The following is a 21,419-nucleotide window of genomic DNA, read 5'->3' as shown; positions in this document are numbered from 1 at the left end:
GAAGAGGAAAAGAGGGAGAAGAGGGAGAGTCAGAGGGTGGAAGAGGAAGACAGGGAGACAGAGGGAGGAGAGGGAGAGTGAGGAAGAGGGAGGGAGGAGAGGGAGAGTGAGAGGGAGGGTGGAAGAGGGAGAGAGAAGAGGAAGTGAGAGTTGCTGACGTGCCTTTCTCTGGGTGATACCATTTACATACTGAGAAACAGGCAGTCAGACTCTCACAGGCTGCAGCTTTATAAAGCAGAGCCCAGTGAAGGGAGAGTTTATCAGTAACCAGGCACAGAGACAGGAGCAGGCACCATGATTTCACCCATCCAGCTGATCTGGCCTCTGGCATTCTGCGTCGCAGGTACAAATCTCTCTCCTTCCACGTTTAATATTTTCCTGCTGTTTATTTCAGTCCAATTCTACTGACTTGTGATTGGAGTGAAAATGCTGAAACATGAGGAGCGGTCACTGTCTCTAATAATATCTCATTTTACAGGGTCTTTCTGTGACAGTTCTTACTTCACTCTGTTTCTCTATTACCCCTCAGGTATCAGTGGAGACACCATCATCATGACCCAGTCTCCACCGGCACTGTCAGTGACACTGGGACAGACCGCAACGATCACCTGTACGGCCAGCCAGTCCGTTAGCAAATATGTAGCTTGGTATCAGCAGCGAGACGGTCAGAAACCCACTCCCCTGATCTATGCTGCAACAACTCGATACACAGGAATATCGGAACGGTTCACCGGCAGTCAACAGAACCTCAAATTCACTCTGACAATCAGTAATGTACAGAATGAGGATGTCGCAGATTATTACTGTCAGCAATATTACAGCTTCCCTCTACACAGTGAGACAGAGCCGTACAAAAACCTCAATACACACAGTCCCACCTCCTGTACTGACACATCCCACAGTTATATATAATATATAATAATGAACACACAGTCCCACCTCCTGCACTGACACATCCCACAGTTATATATAATATATAATAATGAACACACAGTCCCACCTCCTGTACTGACACATCCCACAGTTATATATAATATATAATAATGAACACACAGTCCCACCTCCTGTACTGACACATCCCACAGTTATATATAATATATAATAATGGACACACAGTCCCACCTCCTGCACTGACACATCCCACAGTTATATATAATATATAATAATGAACACACAGTCCCACCTCCTGTACTGACACATCCCACAGTTATATATAATATATAATAATGAACACACAGTCCCACCTCCTGTACTGACACATCCCACAGTTATATATAATATATAATAATGGACACACAGTCCCACCTCCTGCACTGACACATCCCACAGTTATATATAATATATAATAATGAACACACAGTCCCACCTCCTGCACTGACACATCCCACAGTTATATATAATATATAATAATGAACACACAGTCCCACCTCCTGTACTGACACGTCCCACAGTTATATATAATATATAATAATGGACACACAGTCCCACCTCCTGCACAGACACATCCCACAGTTATATATAATATATAATAATGGACACACAGTCCCACCTCCTGCACTGACACATCCCACAGTTATATATAATATATAATAATGGACACACAGTCCCACCTCCTGTACTGACACGTCCCACAGTTATATATAATATATAATAATGGACACACAGTCCCACCTCCTGTACTGACACATCCCACAGTTATATATAATATATAATAATGAACACACAGTCCCACCTCCTGTACTGACACGTCCCACAGTTATATATAATATATAATAATGAACACACAGTCCCACCTCCTGCACTGACACATCCCACAGTTATATATAATATATAATAATGGACACACAGTCCCACCTCCTGCACTGACACATCCCACAGTTATATATAATATATAATAATGAACACACAGTCCCACCTCCTGCACTGACACATCCCACAATTATATATAATATATAATAATGAACACACAGTCCCACCTCCTGTACTGACACGTCCCACAGTTATATATAATATATAATAATGGACACACAGTCCCACCTCCTGTACTGACACATCCCACAGTTATATATAATCTATAATAATGGACACACAGTCCCACCTCCTGTACTGACACGTCCCACAGTTATATATAATATATAATAATGGACACACAGTCCCACCTCCTGTACTGAAACGTTCCACAGTTATATATAATATATAATAATGGACACACAGTCCCACCTCCTGTACTGAAATGTCCCACAGTTATATATAATATATAATAATGGACACACAGTCCCACCTCCTGTACTGACACGTCCCAAAGTTATATATAATATATAATAATGGACACACAGTCCCACCTCCTGTACTGACATGTCCCACAGTTATATATAATATATAATAATGGACACACAGTCCCACCTCCTGTACTGACACGTCCCACAGTTATATAATATAATAATGGACACACAGTCCCACCTCCTGGACTGACACGTCCCACAGTTATATATAATATATAATAATGGACACACAGTCCCACCTCCTGTACTGACACGTCCCACAGTTATATATAATATATAATAATGGACACACAGTCCCACCTCCTGTACTGACACATCCCACAGTTATATATAATATATAATAATGGACACACAGTCCCACCTCCTGTACTGAGACGTCCCACAGTTATATAATATAATAATGGACACACAGTCCCACCTCCTGCACTGACACGTCCCACAGTTCTATATAAGATATAATAATGAACACACAGTCCCACCTCCGGTACTGACACATCCCACAGTTATATATAATATATAATAATGGACACACAGTCCCACCTCCTGTACTGACACGTCCACAGTTATATATAATATATAATAATGGACACACAGTCCCACCTCCTGTACTGACACGTCCCACAGTTATATATAATATATAATAATGGACACACAGTCCCACCTCCTGTACTGACACGTCCACAGTTATATATAATATATAATAATGGACACACAGTCCCACCTCCTGTACTGACACATCCCACAGTTATATATAATATATAATAATGGACACACAGTCCCACCTCCTGTACTGACACGTCCACAGTTATATATAATATATAATAATGGACACACAGTCCCACCTCCTGTACTGACACATCCCACAGTTATATAAAATATATAATAATGGATACACAGTCCCACCTCCTGTACTGACATGTCCCACAGTTATATAATATAATAATGGACACACAGTCCCACCTCCTGTACTGACATGTCCCACAGTTATATAATATAATAATGGACACACAGTCCCACCTCCTGTACTGACACATCCCACAGTTATATATAATATATAATAATGGACACACAGTCCCACCTCCTGTACTGACATGTCCCACAGTTATATAATATAATAATGGACACACAGTCCCACCTCCTGTACTGACATGTCCCACAGTTATATAATATAATAATGGACACACAGTCCCACCTCCTGTACTGACACATCCCACTGTTATATATAATATATAATAATGGACACACAGTCCCACCTCCTGTACTGACATGTCCCACAGTTATATAATATAATAATGGACACACAGTCCCACCTCCTGTACTGACACATCCCACTGTTATATATAATATATAATAATGGACACACAGTCCCACCTCCTGTACTGACATGTCCCACAGTTATATAATATAATAATGGACACACAGTCCCACCTCCTGTACTGACACATCCCACTGTTATATATAATATATAATAATGGACACACAGTCCCAGCTCCTGTACTGACACGTCCCACAGTTATATATAATGTATAATAATGGACACACAGTCCCACCTCCTGTACTGACACATCCCACAGATATATAATATAATAATGGACACACAGTCCCACCTCCTGCACTGACACATCCCACAGTTATATATAATATATAATAATGAACACACAGTCCCACCTCCTGTACTGACACATCCCACAGTTATATATAATATATAATAATGAACACACAGTCCCACCTCCTGTACTGACACATCCCACAGTTATATATAATATATAATAATGGACACACAGTCCCACCTCCTGCACTGACACATCCCACAGTTATATATAATATATAATAATGAACACACAGTCCCACCTCCTGCACTGACACATCCCACAGTTATATATAATATATAATAATGAACACACAGTCCCACCTCCTGTACTGACACGTCCCACAGTTATATATAATATATAATAATGGACACACAGTCCCACCTCCTGCACAGACACATCCCACAGTTATATATAATATATAATAATGGACACACAGTCCCACCTCCTGCACTGACACATCCCACAGTTATATATAATATATAATAATGGACACACAGTCCCACCTCCTGTACTGACACGTCCCACAGTTATATATAATATATAATAATGGACACACAGTCCCACCTCCTGTACTGACACATCCCACAGTTATATATAATATATAATAATGAACACACAGTCCCACCTCCTGTACTGACACGTCCCACAGTTATATATAATATATAATAATGAACACACAGTCCCACCTCCTGCACTGACACATCCCACAGTTATATATAATATATAATAATGGACACACAGTCCCACCTCCTGCACTGACACATCCCACAGTTATATATAATATATAATAATGAACACACAGTCCCACCTCCTGCACTGACACATCCCACAATTATATATAATATATAATAATGAACACACAGTCCCACCTCCTGTACTGACACGTCCCACAGTTATATATAATCTATAATAATGGACACACAGTCCCACCTCCTGTACTGACACGTCCCACAGTTATATATAATATATAATAATGGACACACAGTCCCACCTCCTGTACTGAAACGTTCCACAGTTATATATAATATATAATAATGGACACACAGTCCCACCTCCTGTACTGAAATGTCCCACAGTTATATATAATATATAATAATGGACACACAGTCCCACCTCCTGTACTGACACGTCCCAAAGTTATATATAATATATAATAATGGACACACAGTCCCACCTCCTGTACTGACATGTCCCACAGTTATATATAATATATAATAATGGACACACAGTCCCACCTCCTGTACTGACACGTCCCACAGTTATATAATATAATAATGGACACACAGTCCCACCTCCTGGACTGACACGTCCCACAGTTATATATAATATATAATAATGGACACACAGTCCCACCTCCTGTACTGACACGTCCCACAGTTATATATAATATATAATAATGGACACACAGTCCCACCTCCTGTACTGACACATCCCACAGTTATATATAATATATAATAATGGACACACAGTCCCACCTCCTGTACTGAGACGTCCCACAGTTATATAATATAATAATGGACACACAGTCCCACCTCCTGCACTGACACGTCCCACAGTTCTATATAAGATATAATAATGAACACACAGTCCCACCTCCGGTACTGACACATCCCACAGTTATATATAATATATAATAATGGACACACAGTCCCACCTCCTGTACTGACACGTCCACAGTTATATATAATATATAATAATGGACACACAGTCCCACCTCCTGTACTGACACGTCCCACAGTTATATATAATATATAATAATGGACACACAGTCCCACCTCCTGTACTGACACGTCCACAGTTATATATAATATATAATAATGGACACACAGTCCCACCTCCTGTACTGACACATCCCACAGTTATATATAATATATAATAATGGACACACAGTCCCACCTCCTGTACTGACACGTCCACAGTTATATATAATATATAATAATGGACACACAGTCCCACCTCCTGTACTGACACATCCCACAGTTATATAAAATATATAATAATGGATACACAGTCCCACCTCCTGTACTGACATGTCCCACAGTTATATAATATAATAATGGACACACAGTCCCACCTCCTGTACTGACATGTCCCACAGTTATATAATATAATAATGGACACACAGTCCCACCTCCTGTACTGACACATCCCACAGTTATATATAATATATAATAATGGACACACAGTCCCACCTCCTGTACTGACATGTCCCACAGTTATATAATATAATAATGGACACACAGTCCCACCTCCTGTACTGACATGTCCCACAGTTATATAATATAATAATGGACACACAGTCCCACCTCCTGTACTGACACATCCCACTGTTATATATAATATATAATAATGGACACACAGTCCCACCTCCTGTACTGACATGTCCCACAGTTATATAATATAATAATGGACACACAGTCCCACCTCCTGTACTGACACATCCCACTGTTATATATAATATATAATAATGGACACACAGTCCCAGCTCCTGTACTGACACGTCCCACAGTTATATATAATGTATAATAATGGACACACAGTCCCACCTCCTGTACTGACACATCCCACAGATATATAATATAATAATGGACACACAGTACCACCTCCTGTACTGACACGTCCCACAATTACATATAATATATAATAATGGACACACAGTCCCACCTCCTGTACTGACACGTCCCACAGTTATATATAATATATAATAATGGACACACAGTCCCACCTCCTGTACTGACATGTCCCACAGTTATATATAATCTATAATAATGGACACACAGTCCCACCTCCTGTACTGACACGTCCCACAGTTATATATAATATATAATAATGGACACACAGTCCCACCTCCTGTACTGAAACGTTCCACAGTTATATATAATATATAATAATGGACACACAGTCCCACCTCCTGTACTGAAATGTCCCACAGTTATATATAATATATAATAATGGACACACAGTCCCACCTCCTGTACTGACACGTCCCAAAGTTATATATAATATATAATAATGGACACACAGTCCCACCTCCTGTACTGACATGTCCCACAGTTATATATAATATATAATAATGGACACACAGTCCCACCTCCTGTACTGACACGTCCCACAGTTATATAATATAATAATGGACACACAGTCCCACCTCCTGGACTGACACGTCCCACAGTTATATATAATATATAATAATGGACACACAGTCCCACCTCCTGTACTGACACGTCCCACAGTTATATATAATATATAATAATGGACACACAGTCCCACCTCCTGTACTGACACATCCCACAGTTATATATAATATATAATAATGGACACACAGTCCCACCTCCTGTACTGAGACGTCCCACAGTTATATAATATAATAATGGACACACAGTCCCACCTCCTGCACTGACACGTCCCACAGTTCTATATAAGATATAATAATGAACACACAGTCCCACCTCCGGTACTGACACATCCCACAGTTATATATAATATATAATAATGGACACACAGTCCCACCTCCTGTACTGACACGTCCACAGTTATATATAATATATAATAATGGACACACAGTCCCACCTCCTGTACTGACACGTCCCACAGTTATATATAATATATAATAATGGACACACAGTCCCACCTCCTGTACTGACACGTCCACAGTTATATATAATATATAATAATGGACACACAGTCCCACCTCCTGTACTGACACATCCCACAGTTATATATAATATATAATAATGGACACACAGTCCCACCTCCTGTACTGACACGTCCACAGTTATATATAATATATAATAATGGACACACAGTCCCACCTCCTGTACTGACACATCCCACAGTTATATAAAATATATAATAATGGATACACAGTCCCACCTCCTGTACTGACATGTCCCACAGTTATATAATATAATAATGGACACACAGTCCCACCTCCTGTACTGACATGTCCCACAGTTATATAATATAATAATGGACACACAGTCCCACCTCCTGTACTGACACATCCCACAGTTATATATAATATATAATAATGGACACACAGTCCCACCTCCTGTACTGACATGTCCCACAGTTATATAATATAATAATGGACACACAGTCCCACCTCCTGTACTGACATGTCCCACAGTTATATAATATAATAATGGACACACAGTCCCACCTCCTGTACTGACACATCCCACTGTTATATATAATATATAATAATGGACACACAGTCCCACCTCCTGTACTGACATGTCCCACAGTTATATAATATAATAATGGACACACAGTCCCACCTCCTGTACTGACACATCCCACTGTTATATATAATATATAATAATGGACACACAGTCCCAGCTCCTGTACTGACACGTCCCACAGTTATATATAATGTATAATAATGGACACACAGTCCCACCTCCTGTACTGACACATCCCACAGATATATAATATAATAATGGACACACAGTACCACCTCCTGTACTGACACGTCCCACAATTACATATAATATATAATAATGGACACACAGTCCCACCTCCTGTACTGACACGTCCCACAGTTATATATAATATATAATAATGGACACACAGTCCCACCTCCTGTACTGACATGTCCCACAGTTATATATAAGATATAATAATGGACACACAGTCCCACCTCCTGTACTGACACGTCCCACAGTTATATATAATATATAATAATGGACACACAGTCCCACCTCCTGTCCTGACACGTCCCACAGTTATATAATATAATAATGGACACACAGTCCCACCTCCTGTACTGACACCTCCCACAGTTATATATAATATATAATAATGGACACACAGTCCCATCTCCTGTACTGACACGTCCCACAGTTATATATAATATATAATAATGGACACACAGTCCCATCTCCTGTACTGACACGTCCCACAGTTATATATAATATATAATAATGGACACATAGTCCCACCTCCTGTACTGACACATCCCACACTTATATATAATATATAATAATGGACACACAGTCCCACCTCCTGTACTGACACATCCCACACTTATATATAATATATAATAATGGACACACAGTCCCACCGCCTGTACTGACACATCCCACAGATATATATAATAAAAAATAATGGACTCACAGTCCCACCTCCTGTACTGACACATCCCACAGTTATATATAATATATAATAATGGACACACAGTCCCACCGCCTGTACTGACACATCCCACAGATATATATAATAAAAAATAATGGACTCACAGTCCCACCTCCTGTACTGACACATCCCACAGTTATATATAATATATGATAATGGACACGCAGTCCCACCTCCTGTACTGACTCATCCCACAGTTACATATAATTTATGATAATGGACACACAGTCCCACCTCCTGTACTGACACTTCCCACAGTTACATACAATATATAATAATGGACACACAGTCCCACCTCCTGCACTGACACGTCCCACAGTTATATACAATATATAATAATGGACACACAGTCCCACCTCCTGTATACTGACACATCCCACAGTTATATATAATATATAATAATGGACACACAGTCCCACCTCATGTACTGACATATCCCACAGTTATATACAATATATAATAATGGACACACAGTCCCACCTCCTGGACTGACACATCCCACAGTTATATGTAATATATAATAATGGACACACGGTCCCACCTCCTGTACTGACACATCCCACAGTTATATATAATATATAATAATGGACACACAGTCCCACCTCCTGGACTGACACATCCCACAGTTATATATAATATATAATAATGGACACACCGTCTCACCTCCTGGACTGACACATCCCACAGTTATATATAATATATAATAATGGACACTCAGTCCCACCTCCTGTACTGACACATCCCACAGTTATATATAATATATAATAATGGACACACAGTCCCACCTCCTGTACTGACACGTCCCAAAGTTATATATAATATATAATAATGGACACACAGTCCCACCTCCTGTACTGACATGTCCCACAGTTATATATAATATATAATAATGGACACACAGTCCCACCTCCTGTACTGACACGTCCCACAGTTATATAATATAATAATGGACACACAGTCCCACCTCCAGTACTGACACGTCCCACAGTTATATATAATATATAATAATGGACACACAGTCCCACCTCCTGTACTGACACGTCCCACAGTTATATATAATATATAATAATGGACACACAGTCCCACCTCCTGTACTGACACATCCCACAGTTATATATAATATATAATAATGGACACACAGTCCCACCTCCTGTACTGAGACGTCCCACAGTTATATAATATAATAATGGACACACAGTCCCACCTCCTGCACTGACACGTCCCACAGTTCTATATAAGATATAATAATGAACACACAGTCCCACCTCCGGTACTGACACATCCCACAGTTATATATAATATATAATAATGGACACACAGTCCCACCTCCTGTACTGACACGTCCACAGTTATATATAATATATAATAATGGACACACAGTCCCACCTCCTGTACTGACACGTCCCACAGTTATATATAATATATAATAATGGACACACAGTCCCACCTCCTGTACTGACACGTCCACAGTTATATATAATATATAATAATGGACACACAGTCCCACCTCCTGTACTGACACATCCCACAGTTATATATAATATATAATAATGGACACACAGTCCCACCTCCTGTACTGACATGTCCCACAGTTATATAAAATATATAATAATGGATACACAGTCCCACCTCCTGTACTGACATGTCCCACAGTTATATAAAATATATAATAATGGACACACAGTCCCACCTCCTGTACTGACACATCCCACAGTTATATATAATATATAATAATGGACACACAGTCCCACCTCCTGTACTGACATGTCCCACAGTTATATAAAATATATAATAATGGATACACAGTCCCACCTCCTGTACTGACATGTCCCACAGTTATATAATATAATAATGGACACACAGTCCCACCTCCTGTACTGACACATCCCACAGTTATATATAATATATAATAATGGACACACAGTCCCACCTCCTGTACTGACATGTCCCACAGTTATATAATATAATAATGGACACACAGTCCCACCTCCTGTACTGACATGTCCCACAGTTATATAATATAATAATGGACACACAGTCCCACCTCCTGTACTGACACATCCCACAGTTATTCTTTTGGGCCTCCTTATCTCGAGAGACAATGGATACGCGCCTGGAGGTGGTCAGTGGTTTGTGAAGCAGCGCCTGGAGTGGCTATAAAGGCCAATTCTGGAGTGACAGGCTCTTCCACAGGTGCTGCAGAGAAATTTGTTTGTTGGGGCTGTTGCACAGTTGGCTCTCCCCTTGCGCCTCTGTCTTTTTTCCTGCCAACTACTAAGTCTCTTCGACTCGCCACAATTTAGCCCTGTCTTTATGGCTGCCCGCCAGCTCTGGCGAATGCTGGCAACTGACTCCCACGACTTGTGATCAATGTCACACGATTTCATGTCGCGTTTGCAGACGTCTTTATAACGGAGACATGGACGGCCGGTGGGTCTGATACCAGTGGCGAGCTCGCTGTACAATGTGTCTTTGGGGATCCTGCCATCTTCCATGCGGCTCACATGGCCAAGCCATCTCAAGCGCCGCTGACTCAGTAGTGTGTATAAGCTGGGGGTGTTGGCCGCTTCAAGGACTTCTGTGTTGGAGATATAGTCCTGCCACCTGATGCCAAGTATTCTCCGAAGGCAGCGAAGATGGAATGAATTGAGACGTCGCTCTTGGCTGGCATACGTTGTCCAGGCCTCGCTGCCGTAGAGCAAGGTACTGAGGACACAGGCCTGATACACTCGGACTTTTGTGTTCCGTGTCAGTGCGCCATTTTCCCACACTCTCTTGGCCAGTCTGAACATAGCAGTGGAAGCCTTACCCATGCGCTTGTTGATTTCTGCATCTAGAGACAGGTTACTGGTGATAGTTGAGCCTAGGTAGGTGAACTCTTGAACCACTTCCAGAGCGTGGTCGCCAATATTGATGGATGGAGCATTTCTGACATCCTGCCCCATGATGTTCGTTTTCTTGAGGCTGATGGTTAGGCCAAATTCATTGCAGGCAGACGCAAACCTGTCGATGAGACTCTGCAGGCATTCTTCAGTGTGAGATGTTAAAGCAGCATCGTCAGCAAAGAGGAGTTCTCTGATGAGGACTTTCCGTACTTTGGACTTCGCTCTTAGACGGGCAAGGTTGAACAACCTGCCCCCTGATCTTGTGTGGAGGAAAATTCCTTCTTCAGAGGATTTGAACGCATGTGAAAGCAGCAGGGAGAAGAAAATCCCAAAAAGTGTGGGTGCGAGAACACAGCCCTGTTTCACACCACTCAGGATAGGAAAGGGCTCTGATGAGGAGCCACCATGTTGAATTGTGCCTTTCATATTGTCATGGAATGAGGTGATGATACTTAGTAGCTTTGGTGGACATCCGATCTTTTCTAGTAGTCTGAAGAGACCACGTCTGCTGACGAGGTCAAAGGCTTTGGTGAGATCAATGAAAGCAATGTAGAGGGGCATCTGTTGTTCACGGCATTTCTCCTGTATCTGACGAAGGGAGAACAGCATGTCAATAGTCGATCTCTCTGCACGAAAGCCACACTGTGCCTCAGGGTAGACAGTTATATATAATATATAATAATGGACACACAGTCCCACCTCCTGTACTGACATGTCCCACAGTTATATAATATAATAATGGACACACAGTCCCACCTCCTGTACTGACACATCCCACAGTTATATATAATATATAATAATGGACACACAGTCCCACCTCCTGTACTGACATGTCCCACAGTTATATAATATAATAATGGACACACAGTCCCACCTCCTGTACTGACATGTCCCACAGTTATATAATATAATAATGGACACACAGTCCCACCTCCTGTACTGACACATCCCACTGTTATATATAATATATAATAATGGACACACAGTCCCACCTCCTGTACTGACATGTCCCACAGTTATATAATATAATAATGGACACACAGTCCCACCTCCTGTACTGACACATCCCACTGTTATATATAATATATAATAATGGACACACAGTCCCAGCTCCTGTACTGACACGTCCCACAGTTATATATAATGTATAATAATGGACACACAGTCCCACCTCCTGTACTGACACATCCCACAGTTATATAATATAATAATGGACACACAGTACCACCTCCTGTACTGACACGTCCCACAATTACATATAATATATAATAATGGACACACAGTCCCACCTCCTGTACTGACACGTCCCACAGTTATATATAATATATAATAATGGACACACAGTCCCACCTCCTGTACTGACATGTCCCACAGTTATATATAAGTTATAATAATGGACACACAGTCCCACCTCCTGTACTGACACATCCCACAGTTATATATAATATATAATAATGGACACACAGTCCCACCTCCTGTCCTGACACGTCCCACAGTTATATAATATAATAATGGACACACAGTCCCACCTCCTGTACTGACACCTCCCACAGTTATATATAATATATAATAATGGACACACAGTCCCATCTCCTGTACTGACACGTCCCACAGTTATATATAATATATAATAATGGACACACAGTCCCATCTCCTGTACTGACACGTCCCACAGTTATATATAATATATAATAATGGACACATAGTCCCACCTCCTGTACTGACACATCCCACACTTATATATAATATATAATAATGGACACACAGTCCCACCTCCTGTACTGACACATCCCACACTTATATATAATATATAATAATGGACACACAGTCCCACCGCCTGTACTGACACATCCCACAGATATATATAATAAAAAATAATGGACTTACAGTCCCACCTCCTGTACTGACACATCCCACAGTTATATATAATATATAATAATGGACACACAGTCCCACCGCCTGTACTGACACATCCCACAGATATATATAATAAAAAATAATGGACTCACAGTCCCACCTCCTGTACTGACACATCCCACAGTTATATATAATATATGATAATGGACACGCAGTCCCACCTCCTGTACTGACTCATCCCACAGTTATATATAATTTATGATAATGGACACACAGTCCCACCTCCTGTACTGACACTTCCCACAGTTACATACAATATATAATAATGGACACACAGTCCCACCTCCTGCACTGACACGTCCCACAGTTATATACAATATATAATAATGGACACACAGTCCCACCTCCTGTACTGACACGTCCCACAGTTATATATAATATATAATAATGGACACACAGTCCCACCTCCTGTACTGACACGTCCCACAGTTATATACAATATATAATAATGGACACACAGTCCCACCTCCTGGACTGACACATCCCACAGTTATATGTAATATATAATAATGGACACACGGTCCCACCTCCTGTACTGACACATCCCACAGTTATATATAATATATAATAATGGACACACAGTCCCACCTCCTGGACTGACACATCCCACAGTTATATATAATATATAATAATGGACACACCGTCTCACCTCCTGGACTGACACATCCCACAGTTATATATAATATATAATAATGGACACTCAGTCCCACCTCCTGTACTGACACATCCCACAGTTATATATAATATATAATAATGGACACTCAGTCCCACCTCCTGTACTGACACGTCCCACAGTTATATATAATATATAATAATGGACACACAGTCCCATCTTCTGTACTGACACGTCCCACAGTTATATATAATATATAATAATGGACACATAGTCCCACCTCCTGTACTGACACATCCCACACTTATATATAATATATAATAATGGACACACAGTCCCACCTCCTGTACTGACACATCCCACACTTATATATAATATATAATAATGGACACACAGTCCCACCGCCTGTACTGACACATCCCACAGATATATATAATAAAAAATAATGGACTCACAGTCCCACCTCCTGTACTGACACATCCCACAGTTATATATAATATATAATAATGGACACACAGTCCCACCGCCTGTACTGACACATCCCACAGATATATATAATAAAAAATAATGGACTCACAGTCCCACCTCCTGTACTGACACATCCCACAGTTATATATAATATATGATAATGGACACGCAGTCCCACCTCCTGTACTGACTCATCCCACAGTTATATATAATTTATGATAATGGACACACAGTCCCACCTCCTGTACTGACACTTCCCACAGTTACATACAATATATAATAATGGACACACAGTCCCACCTCCTGCACTGACACGTCCCACAGTTATATACAATATATAATAATGGACACACAGTCCCACCTCCTGTACTGACACGTCCCACAGTTATATATAATATATAATAATGGACACACAGTCCCACCTCCTGTACTGACACGTCCCACAGTTATATACAATATATAATAATGGACACACAGTCCCACCTCCTGGACTGACACATCCCACAGTTATATGTAATATATAATAATGGACACACAGTCCCACCTCCTGGACTGACACATCCCACAGTTATATATAATATATAATAATGGACACACCGTCTCACCTCCTGGACTGACACATCCCACAGTTATATATAATATATAATAATGGACACACAGTCCCACCTCCTGGACTGACACATCCCACAGTTATATACAATATATAATAATGGACACACAGTCCCACCTCCTGGACTGACACATCCCACAGTTATATGTAATATATAATAATGGACACACAGTCCCACCTCCTGGACTGACACATCCCACAGTTATATATAATATATAATAATGGACACACGGTCCCACCTCCTGTACTGACACATCCCACAGTTATATATAATATATAATAATGGACACACAGTCCCACCTCCTGGACTGACACATCCCACAGTTATATATAATATATAATAATGGACACACCGTCTCACCTCCTGGACTGACACATCCCACAGTTATATATAATATATAATAATGGACACTCAGTCCCACCTCCTGTACTGACACATCCCACAGTTATATATAATAAATAATAATGGACACACAGTCCCACCTCCTGCACTGCCACATCCCACAGTTATATATAATATAGAATAATGGACACACAGTCCCACCGCCTGTACTGACACATCCCACAGATATATATAATAAAAAATAATGGACTCACAGTCCCACCTCCTGTACTGACACATCCCACAGTTATATATAATATATAATAATGGACACACTGACCCACCTCCTGTACTGACACATCCCACAGTTATATATAATATATAATAATGGACACACAGTCCCACCTCCTGTACTGACACATCCCACAGATATATATAATAAAAAATAATGGACTCACAGTCCCACCTCCTGTACTGACACATCCCACAGTTATATACAATATATAATAATGGACACACAGTCCCACCTCCTGGACTGACACATCCCACAGTTATATGTAATATATAATAATGGACACACGGTCCCACCTCCTGTACTGACACATCCCACAGCTATATATAATATATAATAATGGACACACAGTCCCACCTCCTGGACTGACACATCCCACAGTTATATATAATATATAATAATGGACACACAGTCCCACCTCCTGGACTGACACATCCCACAGTTATATAAAATATATAATAATGGACACGCAGTCTCACCTCCTGCACTGACACATCCCACAGTTATATGTAATATATAATAATGGACACACGGTCCCACCTCCTGCACTGACACATCCCACAGGTATATATAATATATAATAATGGACACGCAGTCTCACCTCCTGTACTGACACATCCCACAGTTATATGTAATATATAATAATGGAAACACGGTCCCACCTCCTGCACTGACACATCCCACAGTTATATATAATATATAATAATGGACACACAGTCCCACCTCCTGTACTGACACATCCCACAGTTATATATAATATATAATAATGGACACACGGTCCCACCTCCTGTACTGACACATCCCACAGTTATATATAATATATAATAATGGACACACGGTCCCACCTCCTGTACTGAAATGTCCCACAGTTATATATAATATATAATAATGGACACACAGTCCCACCTCCTGTACTGACATGTCCCACAGTTATATATAATATATAATAATGGACACACAGTCCCACCTCCTGTACTGACACGTCCCACAGTTATATAATATAATAATGGACACACAGTCCCACCTCCTGTACTGACACGTCCCAAAGTTATATATAATATATAATAATGGACACACAGTCCCACCTCCTGTACTGACACGTCCCACAGTTATATAATATAATAATGGACACACAGTCCCACCTCCTGTACTGACATGTCCCACAGTTATATAATATAATAATGGACACACAGTCCCACCTCCTGTACTGACACATCCCACAGTTATATATAATATATAATAATGGACACACAGTCCCACCTCCTGTACTGACATGTCCCACAGTTATATAATATAATAATGGACACACAGTCCCACCTCCTGTACTGACACATCCCACAGTTATATATAATATATAATAATGGACACACAGTCCCACCTCCTGTACTGACATGTCCCACAGTTATATAATATAATAATGGACACACAGTCCCACCTCCTGTACTGACATGTCCCACAGTTATATAATATAATAATGGACACACAGTCCCACCTCCTGTACTGACACATCCCACTGTTATATATAATATATAATAATGGACACACAGTCCCACCTCCTGTACTGACATGTCCCACAGTTATATAATATAATAATGGACACACAGTCCCACCTCCTGTACTGACACATCCCACTGTTATATATAATATATAATAATGGACACACAGTCCCAGCTCCTGTACTGACACGTCCCACAGTTATATATAATGTATAATAATGGACACACAGTCCCACCTCCTGTACTGACACATCCCACAGTTATATAATATAATAATGGACACACAGTACCACCTCCTGTACTGACACGTCCCACAATTACATATAATATATAATAATGGACACACAGTCCCACCTCCTGTACTGACACGTCCCACAGTTATATATAATATATAATAATGGACACACAGTCCCACCTCCTGTACTGACATGTCCCACAGTTATATATAAGTTATAATAATGGACACACAGTCCCACCTCCTGTACTGACACATCCCACAGTTATATATAATATATAATAATGGACACACAGTCCCACCTCCTGTCCTGACACGTCCCACAGTTATATAATATAATAATGGACACACAGTCCCACCTCCTGTACTGACACCTCCCACAGTTATATATAATATATAATAATGGACACACAGTCCCATCTCCTGTACTGACACGTCCCACAGTTATATATAATATATAATAATGGACACACAGTCCCATCTCCTGTACTGACACGTCCCACAGCTATATATAATATATAATAATGGACACATAGTCCCACCTCCTGTACTGACACATCCCACACTTATATATAATATATAATAATGGACACACAGTCCCACCTCCTGTACTGACACATCCCACACTTATATATAATATATAATAATGGACACACAGTCCCACCGCCTGTACTGACACATCCCACAGATATATATAATAAAAAATAATGGACTTACAGTCCCACCTCCTGTACTGACACATCCCACAGTTATATATAATATATAATAATGGACACACAGTCCCACCGCCTGTACTGACACATCCCACAGATATATATAATAAAAAATAATGGACTCACAGTCCCACCTCCTGTACTGACACATCCCACAGTTATATATAATATATGATAATGGACACGCAGTCCCACCTCCTGTACTGACTCATCCCACAGTTATATATAATTTATGATAATGGACACACAGTCCCACCTCCTGTACTGACACTTCCCACAGTTACATACAATATATAATAATGGACACACAGTCCCACCTCCTGCACTGACACGTCCCACAGTTATATACAATATATAATAATGGACACACAGTCCCACCTCCTGTACTGACACGTCCCACAGTTATATATAATATATAATAATGGACACACAGTCCCACCTCCTGTACTGACACGTCCCACAGTTATATACAATATATAATAATGGACACACAGTCCCACCTCCTGGACTGACACATCCCACAGTTATATGTAATATATAATAATGGACACACGGTCCCACCTCCTGTACTGACACATCCCACAGTTATATATAATATATAATAATGGACACACAGTCCCACCTCCTGGACTGACACATCCCACAGTTATATATAATATATAATAATGGACACACCGTCTCACCTCCTGGACTGACACATCCCACAGTTATATATAATATATAATAATGGACACTCAGTCCCACCTCCTGTACTGACACATCCCACAGTTATATATAATATATAATAATGGACACACAGTCCCACCTCCTGTACTGACATGTCCCACAGTTATATATAAGTTATAATAATGGACACACAGTCCCACCTCCTGTACTGACACGTCCCACAGTTATATATAATATATAATAATGGACACACAGTCCCACCTCCTGTCCTGACACGTCCCACAGTTATATAATATAATAATGGACACACAGTCCCACCTCCTGTACTGACACCTCCCACAGTTATATATAATATATAATAATGGACACACAGTCCCATCTCCTGTACTGACACGTCCCACAGTTATATATAATATATAATAATGGACACACAGTCCCATCTCCTGTACTGACACGTCCCACAGTTATATATAATATATAATAATGGACACATAGTCCCACCTCCTGTACTGACACATCCCACACTTATATATAATATATAATAATGGACACACAGTCCCACCTCCTGTACTGACACATCCCACACTTATATATAATATATAATAATGGACACACAGTCCCACCGCCTGTACTGACACATCCCACAGATATATATAATAAAAAATAATGGACTCACAGTCCCACCTCCTGTACTGACACATCCCACAGTTATATATAATATATAATAATGGACACACAGTCCCACCGCCTGTACTGACACATCCCACAGATATATATAATAAAAAATAATGGACTCACAGTCCCACCTCCTGTACTGACACATCCCACAGTTATATATAATATATGATAATGGACACGCAGTCCCACCTCCTGTACTGACTCATCCCACAGTTATATATAATTTATGATAATGGACACACAGTCCCACCTCCTGTACTGACACTTCCCACAGTTACATACAATATATAATAATGGACACACAGTCCCACCTCCTGCACTGACACGTCCCACAGTTATATACAATATATAATAATGGACACACAGTCCCACCTCCTGTACTGACACGTCCCACAGTTATATATAATATATAATAATGGACACACAGTCCCACCTCCTGTACTGACACGTCCCACAGTTATATACAATATATAATAATGGACACACAGTCCCACCTCCTGGACTGACACATCCCACAGTTATATGTAATATATAATAATGGACACACGGTCCCACCTCCTGTACTGACACATCCCACAGTTATATATAATATATAATAATGGACACACAGTCCCACCTCCTGGACTGACACATCCCACAGTTATATATAATATATAATAATGGACACACCGTCTCACCTCCTGGACTGACACATCCCACAGTTATATATAATATATAATAATGGACACTCAGTCCCACCTCCTGTACTGACACATCCCACAGTTATATATAATAAATAATAATGGACACACAGTCCCACCTCCTGCACTGCCACATCCCACAGTTATATATAATATAGAATAATGGACACACAGTCCCACCGCCTGTACTGACACATCCCACAGATATATATAATAAAAAATAATGGACTCACAGTCCCACCTCCTGTACTGACACATCCCACAGTTATATATAATATATAATAATGGACACACTGACCCACCTCCTGTACTGACACATCCCACAGTTATATATAATATATAATAATGGACACACAGTCCCACCTCCTGTACTGACACATCCCACAGATATATATAATAAAAAATAATGGACTCACAGTCCCACCTCCTGTACTGACACATCCCACAGTTATATACAATATATAATAATGGACACACAGTCCCACCTCCTGGACTGACACATCCCACAGTTATATGTAATATATAATAATGGACACACGGTCCCACCTCCTGTACTGACACATCCCACAGCTATATATAATATATAATAATGGACACACAGTCCCACCTCCTGGACTGACACATCCCACAGTTATATATAATATATAATAATGGACACACAGTCCCACCTCCTGGACTGACACATCCCACAGTTATATAAAATATATAATAATGGACACGCAGTCTCACCTCCTGCACTGACACATCCCACAGTTATATGTAATATATAATAATGGACACACGGTCCCACCTCCTGCACTGACACATCCCACAGGTATATATAATATATAATAA

At 40.3% G+C, this 21,419-nt stretch overlaps 1 gene segment (V, D, J or C); it reads left to right on the top strand.

Moving 5' to 3' along the window:
* Positions 1–217: 217 nt before the first annotated feature.
* The window catches only part of LOC137373105 (Ig kappa chain V region Mem5-like), a 71,651-nt gene continuing 50,449 nt past the window's right edge, over positions 218–21,419 (top strand). Inside the window, 2 exon segments of the V gene segment in view lie at positions 218–343; positions 530–831. Of these exon segments, the coding sequence occupies positions 295–343; positions 530–831 (351 nt within the window).

The sequence above is a fragment of the Heterodontus francisci genome, chromosome 8 (genome assembly GCF_036365525.1).
Source record: "Heterodontus francisci isolate sHetFra1 chromosome 8, sHetFra1.hap1, whole genome shotgun sequence".
In the NCBI taxonomy this organism is placed as follows: domain Eukaryota; kingdom Metazoa; phylum Chordata; class Chondrichthyes; order Heterodontiformes; family Heterodontidae; genus Heterodontus; species Heterodontus francisci.
The sequence above is the reverse complement of the archived record's forward strand: the minus strand, read 5'-3'. Positions and strand labels throughout refer to the sequence as shown.